At 41.8% G+C, this 20,693-nt stretch overlaps 1 protein-coding gene across 2 annotated transcripts in view; it reads left to right on the forward strand.

Moving 5' to 3' along the window:
* The window catches only part of LOC146773067 (fibulin-7-like), a 167,145-nt gene that overhangs the window by 102,250 nt on the left and 44,202 nt on the right, over positions 1-20,693 (forward strand). The window contains exons 4-5 of one of the 2 annotated variants that reach the window (XM_085640091.1): positions 9,236-9,361; positions 11,847-11,960. In XM_085640091.1, the coding sequence (XP_085496217.1) occupies positions 9,236-9,361; positions 11,847-11,960 (240 nt within the window). The remainder of the gene's footprint in view (positions 1-9,235; positions 9,362-11,846; positions 11,961-20,693) is intronic. The other variant, XM_085640092.1, reaches the window with a different exon arrangement.

Consider the following 20,693-nt stretch of genomic DNA (forward strand, 5'->3'; position numbering starts at 1 on the left):
TACCCTGTAAGTCTTGCTATAGTCAAATGTTGTGTTTGCGTTCGATTCACAAGAACCTCCACTGCATGTGGTACTTGTACTGTCAATGGATGTCCTAACACTATGGCATCGCTTTGTCTGATTGCTAAAGCTGTCGCTGCCACTGATTTCAGGCACGCAGGCAGAGCCTGAGCTACGGGATCTAATGTACTAGAAAAATAAGCACATGGTTTGTGTGATCCTGCTTGTTCCTGTGTGAGTACTGACAAAGCAGTACCTTCGCGTTCTGTAACAAAGAGTGTAAACTGTTTACTATAACATGGTGTTGCTAAAACAGGTGCTTGGCATAGAGCTTTCTTTAAGCTTTCAAAAGCTAGTGTGTGTTCCTGGGTCCAAGGGAGAACAGTCGATGTGGCTGCCTCCTGTGTTGTCAACTGAATGAGTGGTTTTGCTAGAAATGCATACTGAGGGATCCACTGCCTACAATATGAAGTGAGGCCTATAAAAGCCCGCACCTCCTTTTGTGTCTTGGGTATTGGCATGTTAGCTATTAACTGAATGCGGTCGGGTGTAAGCTGCCTTCTCTCCTTGGACAGCGAGTGTCCAAGATAAACAACTCGCTGGACACAGAATTGCAGCTTAGAAGGGGACACCTTGTGCCCCTTTTCGGCTAGAAATCGTAAAACTGTCAGTGATGCTTTCTCACATTCGGGTTCGCTTCTCGCGGTGATCAGCAGATCATCGACATATTGAAGCAAAGCAGTGTTGACTGGCATATGTATACTGTCGAGTTCTCGTTTCAGTGCTTGGCTATAGATGCTGGGGCTTTCTGTAAATCCTTGAGGTGCGCGTGAGAATTTGAAGCTACGTCCATTTAAACTAAATCCGAACAAATATTGGCTTTCCGGATCTATTGGGACGCTGAAAAAGGCATTTTTGAGATCAATTACAGTAAAGAATGTTGCTTCGAAATCAATAGCTGTCAGTAATGACGAGATATCTGGAACCACAGGGAATTGTGGCACAATGCATTTGTTTAATTCGCGCAAATCAATAACCAATCGATATACTGGCGGGGCCTTCGGATCTGTTCGTTTAAGAATCGGAATTATCGGTGAATTACATACATTGGAGTCTGTTTCTACAACCACTCCTTGGGCAATGAGCTCGTCAATGATTTGCAGTAAAGCCATTACAGCATCTGGGGGTAACTTGTATTGTCGCATTCGTGGTAGTACCACTCCTGCCTTCAGTGTGACTCGATATGGTGTAATATTCATGCAACCAACATCAGTAGGGCCTTGTGCCCATAGATGTGTAGGTAAAGTCTGCAATCGGGGATCCATGTCTCTAGACACATAATGACCTTTAAAATCACGTAAAAACAATCTTACTCCTTCTGGAGAACAACATATTATGGCTCCTAGAGCTTTCAGTGTTTTTATTCCTAACAAGTTTTCTGGACATGATTTAGTAAGCAATAAATCTGTAGTTCGGGTCAAAGGCCCTATCGTAAGTGGAAGAGGCTGTGACACTTCATTAACAATAGGTTTTCCTGAAAAACCAAGGGAAATATTCTGTGAGCCTGAGAGGGGTACCCCTGGAACTTCACTACGTTTTATAGTTGTTCGACTTGCCCCTGTATCGAGTAAAAACTTTCTGTCTTGACCTAATAATTCACTATGTACATAAGGTCCTTCTTGGTCTACAGGGACCTCGATAAGGGGTAAGTCAACTTCCCTCTCTAGGCTGGTTCATGCGTATCGTTGGTAATCAGGATAGTCATACTGTGCGGTCTGGTACAGCTGTCGTGTCGTGGTTTGTGTGGCAGCAGCAGGCAACGCTGGTGCGGCTGGCACAAACTGTATAGACTGTTGTGGAGCTGGCATGGACTGTACATGCTGCGGTGCTCCTTGTTCATTCTGATCCTGTCTAGGTGGCCGTGGTCTTTCTTTTGTAATACCTGTGGCGATATTACGCTTCAGAACTGGACAATCGTGTACATAATGACCTGGCTGTTTACAATAGTTGCATGTCCCTTTTACAGGTCCTGCTGAATCACCGGAATGTGTTGTACCCTTTTTATGTCCTTCAGCTGGAACTGTCTGGGAGACTAGCATTTTCATTTTCGTGTCTTTCATGCGTCTTTGTTCATGATCTTGTTCTTCTCTAATTCTATTGTAATGGTACTGTAACATTTGTAGCATTTGTGATGGGGTATTACCTTGCCAGGTACTCTCGAATTTTAATACTCTATTCTTCACTTGAGGCAAAGAATTTTCAACTAATTTTGTCACAAACAGATGTGGGTATGACTCGCTACTTGCTTTTATACCACTATTTATACCAAAACATTTTTCGAATCGGGCATAGAAATCACTAGTGTCTTCATCTTGCTTTTGTTTACAGGCTGAGATTGCACCCCAGTCTTCCTTTTTCGTGGTTAATAAACGTGGCAGTACCTGTACTAGTAAACCTGGTAGTGCTTTAGTTTTGTCCCCAAGCCCCGAACCTGGACCTCGGGCCTTTTCTTCATTTTCTAATGCTGTCCAATCTATCTTTTGGTCTCCCACTTCCCACTCTTTTTCCTTCAGTTTTTCGTAAATGCCAGCAGGCATCAATACCTTTAATATAGTCATAATGTCGGGATAGGTATACTCTCCCATGAGTAACATGTCTTTAATTTCTCGGTGGAAACCCGCTGGGTCTTTGTCATGACTGGGTACCACTTTCTTCATTTCCAACAATTCTATTTTCGATATGGGCGTATATACATATACACGTTTAAACTCATTGTCCTCGCCCTTTATTGGGTGCACTTCTCGTAAGGGATTCTGCCTGTCCATGTAATACGTGGTTCTTTCCTTGATGGGCAGTGAGACATGTTCTGGGCATATAAAAAGAATGTACTGCTTTCTTGATTCTAGTATTTCTCTAATTAACTTAGTACCTGAACCTCTCCATCTATTCGTGAGTAAGTCAGTCAATATATCAGGTAAGGGACCAGGATCTGAATGTTGGCTTTTATATAGTATAAGAAGTTGTTGAATCATATAAATCCCAGCTAAACGCTGTTCATCTGGGGTGAGATTCAAAAATGTGTGTGCTACTGTATCATCATCATACTTTCCGGGACTGTCAACCCAATGAACGGCTGACCTAGCTAATTCTTGTTCATCCATAGAATCAAGAAAATGATAACCCCTTCGTTCTCGCAGTAATTTGTCAGCGGCTTGGAACGAATGCTCGGGGGACCTCATATTTATTTTAGGTGTTTGAAAATTCCTGTTATTTTCTAGACATATCGGACGTATCGGATCAGTAAGACATCTAGTATTATTACAAGATCTTCCTCTACCTACATAGGCTATAGTTTCTGACTGTCCTGTGGGCAGTCCTGATCCTTCTTCCTCGCTTTGCTCGAACTGGTCTACCGCTAATCTTTCTTCGTGTAAGCGTTCTATTTCTTTACGGATCTTTCGGCACATGGCTATTATACAATTTTGCTTATCATGTCTCCCTTCTGATATATTCTGGCTCCATCTGGTAAGAATTTTGCATTACTTCCGGGTCTACCCCCGGTCGGTCTTGATTTCTGATCACACAATTTATGAGGAAACGTAACAGTTCCCCTTTTATTTCTACTTTCTGGTATTCCATATCTCTGTTAATACTTTCAGAATCTCGCCCTGTATGGACAAAATGGTATATATTATCAAGATGCATAGTCATTCCTGGTAACTTCCCTAAATACACCGCGGCTCGTCTGATACGTAATGATGCCATGATCATTTCGTCCTCTTTGCCGGGCACAGGGTCATATCTACAATCTATAAGAAGTTCCTTAAGCGTACGGGCATTTATGAGTTTGGGGGTACGTGAATGTGCTGACTCTTGAAAGGTAAGTTTATTTATTCTGGGTGGCGTAGAAAAAATGTTGGTAGCACCTCCCGTAGCCCCATCTGGGGTATCGGGCGTGAAAGGATTCGTTGAACGTGATACAGCAACTATAGGTGTGGACACAGCTATGGAAGTAGCTGTAGGAGCAGATGTGGAAACAGATGTGCTTGCCGGAACTGGTGTCGGAATTTGGTGTTGCAGAGATACAGATACAGGATCTTGGCGTTGAACCTCCCCGGCCAATGGTCTATGTGGGGCGGGGTTAGCATACTCGGGAGCTGCGTCATCTAAATATGAGGAAAGAAAAACATCTTCTGCGGTTCTAGGATGCCCCTTGGGATGTACTTTTATTGGGAATAATAGGGGTGGCAAGTCTTTTGGTATCCCCGCGGTAGCCTTAGGTAATCCTTCGGCCAGAAGGGGATACATACCTTTCATAAGGGCATGTCTTTGTCTGTCTACTTGTTCTGATTTCACTCGTGCACCTTCTTCAATTAATAGATTTTCTCGGACTTCACTTGAATTCTCTTTACTCTTCTCTTCCTGTCTACGTGCTTTTTCTGTACGTCTATACGATTCTTTACGCCATAACTCAATGGCGTCTTTCTGTGATTGTCTAGCTTTTTTTTTTCATAATTCTTCCTCTACTTTCACGATGCACTCTGCATCCCAGGTCCCAGCTGTGGGCCACCTCTGACTTTCTGGTAATTCCTTAGTGTAGTCTACCCATAAATCAAGAAATAATATAGCATCTAGGCCATGTTTATGATACATGAAGTACCCTGGAGTGTCCCTAGGAGGAATAGGAACAGCCTCTTCGAGTACCCCTTTTCTAGTTGTGATCTGTCTTAATTTCGAAAAGAGCGGCATATTGAGAACTGATCTGATACTTGATCTTGAACAAACTTAATACAATAAACACGATAATAAACAGTCATTCATACCACAATATGCAGAACGTATTAACACATTTAACATTTAACATTTAAATGAGCAAACAATGATGATGACGATCTAAGGAAAACTTAATCACTTAAACATAATACTCGGCATTATCTGAATTATTCTGAATTTATATACTTGATATACTAGATATACTGCTAAACAGTACAGATACACTGCTGAAACAGTGCAGACCGGATTTGTGTACCCAAACCCGTCTGGACCGGCACAACTTATGTGCGCGCCAGAACGCCTCCCCAGTAATGGTACTCACCGGGTAGCTCGGAACGGAAGGCCTCGGAAACTGAACTGAACTTGAACCGGACTGGACTCGACTCGACTCGAAAACTTCAGACACCGGACTCGACTTGGGACTTCGGAAACTGGTGGGCCTCTGTATACCTCGGATCTTGCTCTCTCAGCTAGGCTCTGGTCGGGATACTTCGCACTTCTCACCGCCTCGTCTGGGTGTTGATCGCAGCCTCAGTCGCCCCCGCTTGACCGGAGGGAGATACAGGAAATCCTGCTGGTACGCGTTATTGTCCGTCCAGCTGTGGCAGGAGACCGGGCCTGCAACGCACCGCCGGCGCGTGAGATGAGAAAGTGTCCCTGTTCGGGCGCCATTCATGTGGTAAATAATTTAATTACCGGGACTTAATTTGATACAGAAACATAATAAAATAGCTCAGTAAATAAGAGGCAGAATCCGTGGTATTAGAGGTTCGGAATGGGCTTTATTCCAATGGTCGATTATAATCGGTTGCTCCAAGTTCCATCACCACGAAGGTTCAGGAAGTGAAGTACATACGTTATTGACAATCAATTACTTTTATACAATAGGCATTACAGTGAGGCCAATACAAGAGGCGTAACAATTGATAGCAAAGATAACATTTCACATGCGTAGCAAAAATAGGCGTAACTGGGCGTGATCTAAAGAACGTCATCAGATGTGATGTCATAAGAGGGCGGTTACATGAAAGAATTTCGCAATGTCAGCAGAAATACTTGACAGGAATGCGCGCGCAGCAGCATGACGTGTGATTGACGTGCATCTAGTAGGTGGAGGGGACTTGACATTTAGCTCTACATGTGGCGACAGATGTCTGGAGGGTCAAGTCAACCTAATCCCAAATCATATCTAACATCCTATGTTTAAAGAACTATGTTATCCAAAAGAAAGGTCTCTTAGAGTAGAATCTTATTCTATACTGACTATACTGACTGTTAGTGCGTGTACAAGCGTCTAAGTGTCTACACTAAATGCGAGGGGGTAGGAATATTCCATGGTAACAGGGCTATGAATTACTTGCATGAGGACAGAGAAGCCGGGCCTTTTGCTCGGTAGCTGGAAGAATGTTTACTTAAACTACTAGACAGGAATGCGTTGGGCAGGGAGCGGAGCAGATAATTTCCGAAGGTGAAATACAGTTCTTGGCAGGCAGCAAGCTGATGTCGGGCATCGTGAGCCGCGCAGAGGATGAGACAAAGTTCATGGTCACAGATGCAGGCTCGGACTGGAGCTTCAGAGACAGAAAGCAAGAAAAGCTTGATGACAGAATCAGGGCCTACTTGCCTGGACTGTAAAAGGGCATAAGTGAACCATATAAAGGCGGTGGCCTTTCGTACTTAGGAATGGAATATCCGGCCCATTCATGGCGGATCAACAGAGGACATGTTAACGGTGGACGCACATGTATTTGCGTCTTCATAACTGGAACTGGAGGGAACATACATGTACTTGTAACATGCACATAGAACCGTTGGGGTCCAAGATAGGGGACATAACTGACCAGAAAAATCCATATTTCCACAAGGTCCTACATCTTATCTATGTTAAGAACTTACTGTGTGTATGTAAATATAAGTTACGTGTCACATATAATATGCATTCACATATTTTACAGATTTCCTCCCATATTTATCAATTTACAGCAGATCTGTTCATATTTATCTTGATTTCCATTATTAACAGAGATAAATTGTCTAATACAATATTTTTAAGGATCTTAAGATAAGCTTTCGCAGATATTTAATTGATGTTTGAACTACCTCCATTTTCCATTCATTGTGTTTCGATTCTTGTAAGTCTCCATTAAGCTTATTACTTTGGGCTTTGTCCATAGTATTTGGTAGCCAGCAAATCTACCAGATGCACTTATATAATATCAACTTGAGCAGAAATACATGTTGCAGGATTGGGCATGACTAAAAACATGTCTGCATGTAGGATAACATTACATTCTTACTCAGCAACGGTTAGATCTTTGCTGGGCTTTCAATTTCAATGTTAAAAAGAAGAGGAAAAAGAGGACACTTTTTTTAGCCTTTTTCTAATATAAAACTGTCTGATATTAGTCCATTTAATCACAACTTTCAGTATTAGAGGATACATATTGTCTGTTATAATTGCAAAAGATCTTGGGACAAGCATTCCCATGTATTTATATTTTTATGTTATATTTTACAGGCCATCAAGGATTCGTTGCAAAAAACAAAAGGGTTTTTATGAACCTTTACTCATCATCTATTAAGAGATCTTAAAATTGCATTTTCTCTGCAAATACAAAATGTTATGCACTTTTCGGGAGATGAAATGAAAACACTCATAAGCAATCGCTATGTGCTGAAGCCCTAAATGACCGCTCGATAAGGTGGAACTTCACGAAGGATCTGAACTTTGTTAACAAAGATGCTAACCTAATATTATGTAGGTTCTTATTTTACAGAGTAGATTCAACCAAAGATAATCTTATGCCACCAATTAGATAAGACGATTTGATTCATGAGTTCACATTCTAAGCTGAATAGCATAAGTGGCTTGGTGGGAAAAGTGCACTGTTTCCCCTTGCAGGTATCCTGGGGTTAACTGATTCATACTTTCAATTGAAGTAAATAAATTAATTGTTTTCCTGGTTTTGGCCTTGTAGCCAATGTACCTGTTGACACACAGCCTCTTTAAAAAAAAAAAAATGTCAAGTTGAACCCCGGCTTTCTGTGCATTCTGCAGAATGGCAACATGTTTTTGCCATATCAAGTGATAGATGGTGTTCGGCCACGGAATCCGCTGTGTCTGCTAGTTGGTAGGCACAACCTGTAGCTTGACAGCAAAAGGCTTTTATATGTGCACCACATTATTAGGCCAGCACACAGACTTCCACCGCTGTTTCAATCTGAGACTGTCCACAAATTCACTCCTATGCAGCTGTAGCAATATTAAGAATCCAGAATTACCCACAAGTAATTCAGTCAACATTGAAAGAGGCCCATGCATCGTCGAAGAGTGGCATTTTATGCTGCACGTAACTTGATGGGTCATCTACCCGGAGATGCAGAAGTACCCTTGAATGAAGATGCAATAGCCATTACTAGAAATCACAGTCAGTGATGGCTGAATCTCTTGATGTGTTGAAATGCAACTGAAAATAAAGAGACAGAGTCCCTAGAGAGACAGGACATCTTTACGCAGGAATACAAGGACTGTAGTGGTTCCTATGTGTTGTATTTAAAAGATCCACATGAAAGACTCAGTGGGTCAGGGCAAATAATGTGGGTATGGAAAATGTGGTAATCTGCATGATGAACTAGCCAGGTCTCCAAAAAGCCATTTGCTCTCTTGAGCTCAAGAACTACGTTTCCATGTCCTTTGATTTGTCTTTCCTTTTGCAGAGCCAGCACAGGAAGAATTCCTTGGATTTGGGCAGATGGTATGGAAGGGATGAAAGGAGAGACCTTCCTGGATATGGCAGTTCATCCCATTCACAACTAGCTTGCTCACTCCCGCCCTGTACAGACATGCGCTCTCTTGCTCCCACAAAACAATGCATGCCATTATAACACACATCTGACTTTACTAGTAGCTGTAGTGGGAGCCATAAGCCAAAGTTCACCTTGCAGCTTGTAATGAGCGCACGGCAAGAAACTTAAAATAAAAAACTTTCTGTGGAAATTCTTTAAAACGTAATATAATCACTGTAGTTGGTGCTACCATCTGCACTAGTTTTATACATCCAATGGCATAATCCTGAAGCTCTTTATGAGACTTTATGGTGGGAGGGGACTCAAAAACAAAATGAAACACTGTGTATGATACATGTTTACATATCTTATGTTTATTGAGAGCAGGGAACAGTCAACCCAGCTCGAATGGTGAAGACCAAGAAAACTAATTTAAAAAGGCCTCAGTTTGAAATAGTGGAACAAATGCACTCAGTAAACAAGGGTGAAACTGTAATTTTAAGGGTCTGTGAGAAGAGAACAAGTGTCTAACAGTAGGTGGGTCTGATATTCCTTACCTGCAGTCAAATTTGAAGTTTCTGTGTTTTGTTCTTGTCTTCTGCACAAGAGGAGCATAACATTGGATTGCAAATGATGCCCATTGCCTAAAGTTTCTCTGTCTCTATCTATTTCACAGATCTCGATGAATGCGCTAGTAACCCCTGTGCCAACGGCGGCACCTGTGTGAATGACAATCAGCGCTTCGCCTGCCTGTGTCCCAGCGGCTGGTCTGGGGTTTACTGCCAAAGCTCTGTCTATCCCAGTGGGTGCTCCTATCCTCTCTCTACACATTCGTGCACATACATGTCACACATGGAAACTAAGCAGCAGTAGGCACAATGCAATTGAACATACATTCTCTGTTAGGATAGACGAGGTGTAGTCCTGAGTGGTGTGTTAATCTCATGTGGAGACACAATGGGGTAGGCAACTATTCTGCCATTTTATGCCAGAATAAAATGCTTTGGAATTCCATCTCAATTCCTTCTAACAAAGATAAGGAGGTAAATGGAGGATGCCTGGCCTACAGAGCAGTGGAGCAGTCATTTACGTTTTCCACCAAGAGACGCACATTAAGCCAAGCCATAACATATAATCTATAAATACAATGGTTCTGTCAGGAATTTCTAATTTCTTTTAGAAAGTTCAAAAAATATTCATTACATGTAACAGATATCAGACAAATGAGGAAAATGCACACACCAATAAAAAGTTTGCAATTTGGTAATTTAAGGGAATAAAGTATTATGGGCTGTCGTAATACATAAGTTCAAAAGAACAAAATATCGGTGACTTGTGGTGATAAAGTGACATGTGATGATAATTAGTATATACAATATATTTCAAATGCGGTAAAAGTGAATAAGTAGAATAGAAAGGTACATTATTTCTTGATATGTCTTAATGGTTTTTCACACATGCTACAAGATCCTATGTGAATTAATCTGTGATCAGAAGTATTGTGTAGACATACAAGGGTGCGTCGACGTTTCGACCCCGTGTACTGCGCAAAATATAATAAGCGTCACGGCGGGTCTTCCTCAGGACAGTGCAGATGGGTATACAGCCCAAGCGCAGATTTTGGTTAATATCTGCGGGCGAGAAGGTTTTCTCAGTCAAAGTTGTAGTCCTGGTGAATCAGGAGGAGGCCTTGAAGATATTTGAGGTAAAAGGATAATGTCTTCAATAAATTTGGGGTTTTAAGCCAGTCGCATCATTTACGCGATCTGTAGTTCAGCACGTCTTGTCAGCTCTCAGTCCTGTCTGAGAGCTAACAAGACGTGCTGAACTACAGATCGCGTGAATGATGCGACTGGCTTAAAACCCCAAATTTATTGAAGACATCATCCTTTTACCTCAAAAATCTTCAAGGCCTCCTCCTGATTCACCAGGACTACAACTTTGACTGAGAAAACCTTCTCGCCCGCAGATATTAACCAAAATCTACGCTTGGGCTGTATACCCATCTGCACTGTCCTGAGGAACACCCACCGTGACGCTTATTCTATTTTGCGCAGTACACAGGGTCGAAACGTCGACACACCCTTATATGTCTACACAATGCTTCTGATCACAGATTAATTCACATAGGATCTTGTAGCCTATGTGAAAAACCATAAAGACAGATCAAGAAATAATGTACCTTTCTACTTATTCACTTTTACCGCATTTGAAATATATTGTATATACTATTTATCATCACATGTCACTTTATCACCACAAGTCACCAATATTTTGTTCTTTTGAACTTATATATTACGACAGCCCATAATACTTTATTCCCTTAAATTACCAAATTGCAAACTTTTTATTGGTGTGTGTTTCTTTCCTCATTTATCTGATATCTGTTACATGTAATGAATATTTTTTGAACTTTCTAAAAGAAATTAGAAATTCCCGACAGAACCATTGTATTTATATAATACGCCCACCCAGGTTCTGAGGGACACCGGGTCCCCCCATTATTTTTGCTCAACATAACATATAATCAGCAGTTCTGCAAAGAGGCCGTGTTTGTTACATTGATCACAGTCATCTATCTTTTTTCATCCAGTGAGCAAGGAAAAAAGACTGGAAGAAATATGCATAGCTCAAAGGATATTTTGTTGTAAAGAAGATTAGGGGAGGATAAATTGTACTTGGAGCCTTTTATCATGGGTTTAATGACATATGAATATAAAATGGACCTTAGAAGAGATGGGGAGGCAGTTTAATCCACAAAGCTTTGTCTCTCTTAAATACAATGACTTTACAAAGAGTAAATATAAAAGCCTTACTTTTTTCCATTCCTGAATCTCCTCACATTCTGCTTCTAAACGATACTACTAGGGTTACTTTAGCAAAGTTATTTCAATTTGCTTGTTCTTTTTTAAAGTCAAGGGCCGCATTCACAAAGATTTTGCTATGAGTAGTTGTGACTCTTGTAGTAGTTCTTCTTTAGTTCAAGCAGTACTAGAAGAAGTCACAGCAAAGTCTTTGTGAATTTGGCCCTAAAGATCAACCATTGGAGTGTCAGATCTTGTGTGACCGTGGGCAACTACAGACAGCGTAGGTGTAGATTGTTTCAGGATATTAGTTGACTTTTTCCCTTTGTCTCCAGTGTCTCAGGAAAGGGTCACTAAAAGTCAGTGCCTGAATCAGAGCTCCCTGTTCTGCAAACAGTGTCTATGGGTCTACCGATTAGCCAACAGTGAGTTCATAAATAAAATCAAGTGGGGAAAAATGAAGTACTGTTTTCTCTCTTGCAGCCGTGGCAACCAACTCACCGTTCAGCCGCCAGCCCCGCTGTGCCGAGTCAGGGGGTTCCCGCCAGTGCACTTGTGACAGCGGCTTCCTGATCAAGGCTGGTGGCATCTGCCAAGGTAAGGCGGTAAGATAATGCGCCTTAGCGGGGTGCTGCCATCATTCTGTAGGAAGCAAGATAGAAAATCACAGGCATAAAATATAGCAGTCACTGCTTTTGTTTTCATGCTTGTCTTTGTTTTCAAAATGTTGTATTAAATAATTGAGTTACAGTACACATTATAATCATAAAAAGGGAGGCACAGTACATCCTGTCATCTTAAAAATCCTTAAATAATCCAAATAAATAGCTTGCAGTGCAATGCAGTCCCAGTGTGCTGTTTGAATAAATATCAATAGGAGAGCCCCACAATAAATTAATTCTATTGATTCTAGATAAATTCGAAATAGGAGTAGAGTTAGTGGATCAGACAGAGTTTGGGTCATCCATAAGGCATTGGTAAAACTCTGATTCCGCCAAATTGTGATTCTCACACCCGAGTTTAAGATGGGGAAGTTCTTCACCATCAGAAAATCTTTCCAAGCCACCCATCTACCACAAGGCTGCCAGGGTACAGCATTGAGAGGCCCATTTTATTAAGGATGTGCCTTCTGACAGAGATTTTTCTTGCCCAGGTCTGCCAAGTAAAGCACCTTGGACCAGGGCAACGCAGATCAGCATGAGGTCCCCCACGCAGGGAGAAAACTCTGTGCAAGACTCTCCCAGATCCTCAAAGAACAAGTTACTTACCTTCGGTAACACTCTTTCTGGTAGAGACTCTATCAAGCCGCATATTCCTCACCTTTGGAATATTCCGCAGGCGTCAGGCTGAATCAGGAATCTTCAGCTGCACCTCTGTGCGGCAGAAAGTGGCGTTGGTGAAGCGTAGCAAGATAAAATAACATGCTTTTTATGAACAACCAACTCCCCCAATCGTGGTTAGAGGCAGAAATGGTTCTGATCTTTAAAAATAGCTCAGGAAGTTTCTCCAATCAGTTACATAGACTGTACTGAAGATCTATGATAAGGTCTTGAATACAAGACATGACGAACGAATCAGATGCAATAATGTTATCTTTTTAGAATTCCCTCTTAGTTTTCAAAAGAATATGGGCTGTTATAGGTAGGTTTATCAATTAAATGTTCTGATCATCAAGCATGTGACCCTTAACTTTTGTTTATATGAAAAGTTTATTTGACAGAGGCTTGAGATCCAAACATTGGACTGTGCTACGTGACATAGCAGTAGCGAATAGTCTTAAGTGGTTTACATTCCCTGTAGTCTAGTAATTTTGCTCGGGTTGGCTGCAGCCCTAACTGAGAGCAAACTGGTTATTGTTCTAGTTTTATTGCAGTTAGATGAGGGTTCTGTTTTTGCTTCTCTTACTCCACGATCTTGCTGGCTTGCTAACTATTTTTTAACGTATATGCTCCATCCCTGTTCGGATTGATGGTTACCACCCTTTTTTGCTGATGAGGCAGCTCTCTTTCCAAGGGCCTTGTCCCTCTTTTGGAAAGATTTGCAAGTTTCTGTGTAGAAAGGTGTTTGACCAGCTTCAGAAGCAAAGCCTTAAAGTCCCACAAATCCTTTAAGTCTAATCTTGTATTGGAGCAAGTTCCTGTAGAAAGGGTTTACAGATTTGACTGGTTAGGAGTTCGGGTGAAGGGTGATTCCCAAATATTATAGTCATACAGCCTAGACTACAGCTTTCTAAAGTATCTCTATATGGAGAAATGATCCGGGGAAACATCAGCTACATACAGTTAGCTGTTATTAAAACCTCTGGTCTTAGATGATTGCTTAATCTTCCCCAGGTGTTCCTTTATTTTGATCTTGAGCGTGATAGCATCATCCGGTTCCTCACATGCACATGAACCAAACAATATCTATCAAAGAGCTCCTAGAGGACAATCAAACCAAGCATCTTCCTTGATTCTTTTTCTTCACTCATTGCTGTCTCATTCTGGTCTGTCTGACTTCTGACAGCTTTAAGTAAGAAGGTGTTACCCGGGCTCAATGAAAAGTATTGTAGTGGTTTACATGCCAGTGCTGTGCAAGCATGAGACTGAGCGATTATTAAATTAGGTTTTGCTGATAAAGAGTGATTGGGGCCTTGAACTACGGTTAGCGGGGTCAGCTGGCCATGTCTCCTGAAAGGGACCCTATGTTTGAAAAGTGTCCTAGTTGAACGCTATCAGATGCATCCTTAATTAAGGACCAAGGAATTACATTTTTCCATCTTCTGATTCCTGTGATTTCTGTAAAAATGTTCACGCTTTCTCTGGACTTAAATTGACAGGCATTAATACCTATCAAGAAGACATATTGTTCCATAAGTATGTGTTCTCTTTGATCTTGGATGTTAGCGTTTCTCTGCTTCTTCTATATTAGTGGAGACTATGGGTAAATGCATTGAGAGCACTGATAAGTGTATTGGCACACAATCTAGAACCCAACAGTTTATATAATTGTCATTGTGCTAAAGCATACTTTTTGATTAAATGGTGACTTCCAAGGTTAATGTGAAGTTGGACTATTTAGATAATTTTGATCTGAATACTGCTACTACTTATTATACAGGAATGTATGAAATGTGGATATTCAATGTAGAACATGTTTTCTCTAAGCATTATAAATTGTTATGAATGATATGATCTTAAATTTTATATTCATTATGATTCTATTTAGCTGGGACTTCACTGAATGTATTTTGTATGTAAGGATTTTATGGGGTTTCCCAAAATAAATCATGTTTGATGATGCCATTGTCATTTGTACTGCTGCGTGAGACTAGATTCTGAAAGATTATTGTAACCTAATGGTTCCAATTATGTTCCACTTCATTATATATATGAATAAAGTAGATAGATGGAAGGTAGAAGCAAGGAATGATCCATCATAGATCTTTAAACATAATTGGATGAAATGTAAGCATGCTTAACTAGATTACTTCAACTGCCCTTAAAACCTATATTAATTAGCCTATTTTTAGAGAAATCACAATTAAAATTACTTTGGTTGGAAAACTTTTTGTAACAATGTTTTTTGGGGGGTGCATATCCCATTCTCACTGAAAAATCATACTAGCCTGGGACAACATAAAAGTATGGCAATATTTTATAAATGCCAATTCAGGACTGCCTATAAAACATTTGTCATTTTAAGCACATGTAATTGAAAACTGTTCTGAAAATTAGGGTTATGCTGGTGAGGGGTGAGGGCTGAGGCTCTTAAGTAGACAATGGAGCCAGACATGTCCAACATCACCATAAGGAATGCCACCACATTGTACAGCAAACACATGGTGTCCAAATGGACCCAACTATTCACCAAGCATCAGTAAACCTCACCCTTATCAAATACAGATCCCCGATTAATGACCCACACATAATCCCTGCTATGGGGACTTTTACCAGGGAGAGCCAGTGAAATGTCTCCCGAGGGGGGGAAACATGGCGGCGGCGAGTTGAGCTGCCGCGGTGCTCCGCTCTTGAGTTCCCGTCCCAGCGTTTTAATTCTTGAAATACAGTCGTCCGCACGAAATGAAGTCAGCCTGTCTTTTAATGTCCTAAGCAATTTTGGAAGTTTCATTCTTGAGTGTTTTTGGATATTTTTGCCGCTTTGTCGGATTACCTCGTACTACTACGCTGAGCCCCATGTGTGTGGACGGGGCGTGTTTCTACCTTCTTGAGGCGGCACACCAGGTTTCCTCTCCGCGTCTCCTGCAGCCTTTGACCTTTTTGGAGCCGCTGCAGGCTGTTACAAGCTTGTGGCATTGGAGCCTAGCCACCCTGGAGCTGCGACGGGGGCGAAAGACCCGCAGCCTCATCCGGGGTTCTCGCGGTGCAGCCGCCAGCTCCCGCGTTAGTGTACTGCGTGGAGCAGGAGAGAACGGTAATACGCCAACAACGCTGACAGGAGGTTCCAGGGGGGCCGACAACGATACGGTGGCTTGCCTTGGGTCTGCAGGTAACGGAGCCCTGGTGGAAGTTTCAGGGCAAACAAAGAAGGGCAAGCGTGGGTTAATTTGTAAGGGGGCTAAGAAGAACAAAAATATAGAGACTGTAGGAAGTGAGCATGGCCCTGGCTCTGATTTAAATAAAGACGGCGAGCAGTCTCTCCCAGAGTCAAATTTTACGAGTCCATCAAATAAAAAGAAAGTTTCATCTTTTTTGACTGGGCAGGTTAAAGCTAAGAGAGCATACACGGGCAAAGCAGTTGGGACCTCTCAGGGTACTAAGTTCATTAACAACACCGGGTCAAAGATAACCCCGTCTCTCCGATCCTATTTCAAAATAGTTCCACAGGTTCTACATCTTGCGGAGCAGCATCCTGTGAAAGATCTTTAGGGAAATACGCTGATCTCTATGGCATCACAAGAGACTCCAATGAGGCGACTCCTGTGAATTCTGCGGCTATATCTCGGAGTATGGAAGTGGTTTTGGAAGCTAGCATAGTCATCGTAGATGTGGATACTTTGGATGGAGTAGTTGAGACGGCAGAAAAGGTGGATGTAATGTCAGATGGTGCTTTAAAAGTATGTGTGTCTCCTACCTTCACACCTCTGTAATTTCGGACCCTATGCATTTTCTTCCTTCTCCTGCTCTAGCTTTAGAACCATGATCCTTAGTGGTTCCGCCTAACTCCCTATTGGGGTCACCTAGTAGAGGGATATTACAGGATGAAGTTTTCCAGGACTGCATGTCTGCTCTCTCCGGCCCTCTGGCTGAGGGTTATGATAGTACATCACTAGTTAACTCCCTACAGGGTATGTTTACATCTTTGTCTGCAGACATTAAAAAAGGGTTTGAAACATCAGCAGCGAACCAGTCTGAAATAAGAAGCTTCTGTGAGTCTCTTGACAGTAAAATCAGCGGTCTGTCTACAAGAACAGAAGTATTGGAAGATACTGTAACAGAACTGTCCCTGTATCTAGATGAAGCAAGGGCAGATATTATTAAGCTTAAAAAAGAGGACCTTATGTTGGCCGAGAGGATGGAGACATTAGAGAATCACGCTCGACGCACTAACCTCCGCATTTTGAATGTCCCGGAAGATAGCGAAGGCTCAGATATTAAGAAATATATTATCTCGCTGTTGAAAGAATCCCTAAGATTAGATCAATCAGTGGAAGAGCTAACCTTAGACATTCAGCGCATTCATAGAGATCCTTTCAGGAAAAATCCTCAAAGAACTAAACCAAGGAAGATCTTGGTGAACTTTCATACATATTCTCTTAAGGAGGCTATTCTCAATCTGGCCCTCAAGCAGAAATCTGTGAGTGGGAAGGGGTATAATTTTCAGATACGCTCTGATCTTTCCAGGACCACCCTAGATAAACAGTGGGAGTTCGGAAGGAGGCTCGAAGCTTTCAGAGGCTATGGTGCAGTGGCCCAATTAGTTTTTCCTGCTGCATTGAAAATCATGTATAAAAATAAAATGCACAATATTAGATTGGTGCTAGCAGCAGACGAGCTACTGATGACTATGGGGAAAGATAAGGGTGGGTCAGTGTAGGTGTAGTGTAAGTGTAGGAGAAACTATTATGAGAACAGACACTTAAATAATACAGGGCTATGTATCTACAGGCTTCTATATTGTAGTACGCAGTAAGCAGATGGTTATTTATCTCTGTGTAGTGATTTTTTATTCTTTTTTTGTGTTGTTAGATGTAGGACGGGAACTCAGTGAGGGGCACTACCTTCTGGAATTTCCAGATAGATAGGGTAAGGGTTTCCCATGGGAGGGTGAGGGGTAGAGTAGGGCACGGGGAGGGGTTGCAAGGGGTAAAAACAAAAACAAAATTCCTCATTTTCGTTCTTGTTTTAGTTAATGTTTTGAAAAGTTGCCATTGCTGGAGAGTTATACGGTCACTTCTTTATTCTCTAGTGAAGAATGCTGCTGGGTTTGTTTCATTTCTGCTTTTGGTTTATTGGGCGATTGGTATGGGGATGGTGATGGCGGGAGGATTCCTATGTTATGAGTAAGTTGAAGATTATCTCTTGGAATATTAATGGGCTGCGCACTAGTCCTAGGAAAAATAAGATAATGCAATATCTCCGTGTCTCAGATGCGCAGGTTATTATACTCCAAGAGACCCATTTAACTGAATGTGAGTTGTTTTCTGTGGTTAAAAAGAATAGGTGGATTGACCTCTGCGTAACAACATCGCAAACAGCACACATTAGGAGTGTAGCAATTTTTTTAAAGAAATCTGTAAAGGCGAGATTAGTTTCTAAGATGGTGGACTCAGGGGGTAGATGGGATATTGTATCTGTAATTATAGCTGGATCTCCTTTTACTATAGTAGGATATTATGGCCCTAACTGCGATGATCCTTCAGTCTTGAAAACCATCTTCTCCCACCACCTGCTCTCGTTTCCAGAGCCGACCATCGTGGCAGGGGACTTTAATATCGTTTTAGATCCTATATTGGACAAGTCCCCGACCAGTAGAGCTATAACTCTGTCTAAAACCAGGTCCTTTCTACTTGATAATATGAAGCAGCTAGGTTATGTGGATATCTGGAGGGTAAAATCAGGGCAACAAAGAGGTGTCTCATTCCATAACTATAAGTACCATCATCAGTCGAGAATTGACTACATTTTCATTAGTCAAAAATTTGTTAACTTGGTGCAAATTATCTCTTACCTCCCATTCCATCTTTCTGACCACGCGGCGGTTTATTTAGAATTGGGGGGCTTTTCTAAAAGCCCGACGATAAGCTGGACCTTTGATCGCTCTTTGCTTTCGTCATTAGAGGTTATTAACTCTCTTAAAACTGAAGCTCAGAATTTTCTGGATAACAACATTCTTTCAGCTCCCCCGGAGTGTGTATGGGATGCATTTAAGGCGTTTTTAAGGGGCCTGATAACGAACAAGGCCACATATAAGAAAAAGATCTACTGAGAAGCAGTAGCCTCTTTGGAGGCTGAGATGGCTAGAGTGCAAGCGGAAATAGTCTTGCACCCGTATGTCCTTGCTAACACTCTACAGGAATGGCAGAACAAGCTAGTTACTCTAAGAGGGGAACTGGGTTCAACTTTGAATTTGCGGGTCCTTGAGAGGTGGGAGGCGAGCAAATTAGCTCATTTCCAATATGGAGAGGGGGCAGGGAAGTTGTTAGCCTGGAAGGCAAAAACCGACCAGGTCAGAAACAATATAGATTCAATTATTTCTGGTGTTGTAACATATTCTGCCGATGAGGATATTAGAGGAGCCTTTCGGGATTTCTTTTGCAACATATATCATGAAGACAAAGATATTGAGGATATGCAAAGTGGAAGACTGGCTGAAGGGAGTACCCCTTCCCGTATTGTCTCCTGAACAGAGTACCTATCTGGATCGGGAGATTGCGCAGGAAGAGGTTAGACTTGCTATTTTAAATTGCAAGAAGGGTAAGGCAACCGGCCCAGATGGCTTGCCGTCTGAAATTTATATGGCTCTGGAGACAACAATTCTCCCTTTTCTTACAGTTTTGTTTAACCAGATTCTTCGGGAAGGATTGTCTCCTCCTATTTCATGGAATAGTGCATCCATAACCCTAATATTGAAACCAGGAAAACCAGCTACCTGTTGCGGTTCATATAGACCGATTTCAATCCTGAATTCTGATTACAAAGTCTTTGCGTCAGTTCTGGCAAATAGACTGGGAGCAGTAGCAATGGGGATTTTGCATTCAGATCAGAAGGGTTTCGTGAGGGGCCGTCAGCTGTATGAGTTGACATATGATCTTATAGCAGCCATTGATATGGCAACTATGGAGTCTCTCCCATTGGCTGTACTTACATTGGACGCCACCAAGGCCTTCGATAGGGTGAACTGGGTGTACCTGTCGAGGGTCTTGGGTAGGTTTAACATCGGGGAGAGATTCCGGCGAGCTGTGAGACTCCTATATCAGAATCCTTCAACTTCTTTGTTAGTAAATGGAGAACTGTCAAATCCATTTAACATCACGCGTGGTACGCGTCAGGGCTGCCCTTTTTCCCCCCCTCCTATTTGATTTATATATTGAGCCTTTCGCTCAACGGCTGAGGGATGATCGTAACATCAAGCCCTTCACTTATGGGGGGTGGGGAAAGAAAGTAGCCCTATATGCTGATGATATTCTCGTCTTTTCCTCAGTACTACGTACGGCTCTCCCCTCAGTAATTGCTTTGGCTCATGATTTTGGTAAAGTATCAGGTTACGAGATCAATGCCTCTAAAACTGATATTAAGGTCTGGAACGATCCTGAATCTGTGGCAGGGGCTCAGTTGAGCTCTATCTTGCGCTATCTAGGCCTTAATATTGTCAAGGATATAAATAAAATTGGACCATCAAATTTCTCTAATGTTGCCAAAGAATGTCGAAGACTTATGCAATTTTGGTCTTCGCCTACCCTATCAATTTTGGGCAGAGTAAACTTAATAAAAATGTCTATTTTGCCAAAAATTTCTTTTTTGTTTAACACCATTCCCCTATTTTTTGAACTCTCTCTGATAACTAAACTTCAGAGTGATATTAGTTCTTTCATATGGAATGACCATATACCTAGGATTGCTTGGAAAAAACTTAGTCGGCGTAGAGAGAAGGGGGGTTTGGCGGCGCCTGATTTGCAGCTATATGCGTGGGCATTTCAATTCTCCCATGCTAGGATGCTGCTAAAAATGCCCACAAATTCTGGAATTGGATGCATGTTTGCAGCATTACTTTGAGGAGAAGGGGCGGCCCAGCAAGGTTTTTTGTTTAAATTTGGTGATCCGAAATTTTTAAAAAAAGTGAAACTGAAGGTGTTGCGAGATATGGCAAAAACATGGGTGAAACTTAGGT

Source organism: Triturus cristatus, chromosome 12 (genome assembly GCF_964204655.1).
Source record: "Triturus cristatus chromosome 12, aTriCri1.1, whole genome shotgun sequence".
In the NCBI taxonomy this organism is placed as follows: domain Eukaryota; kingdom Metazoa; phylum Chordata; class Amphibia; order Caudata; family Salamandridae; genus Triturus; species Triturus cristatus.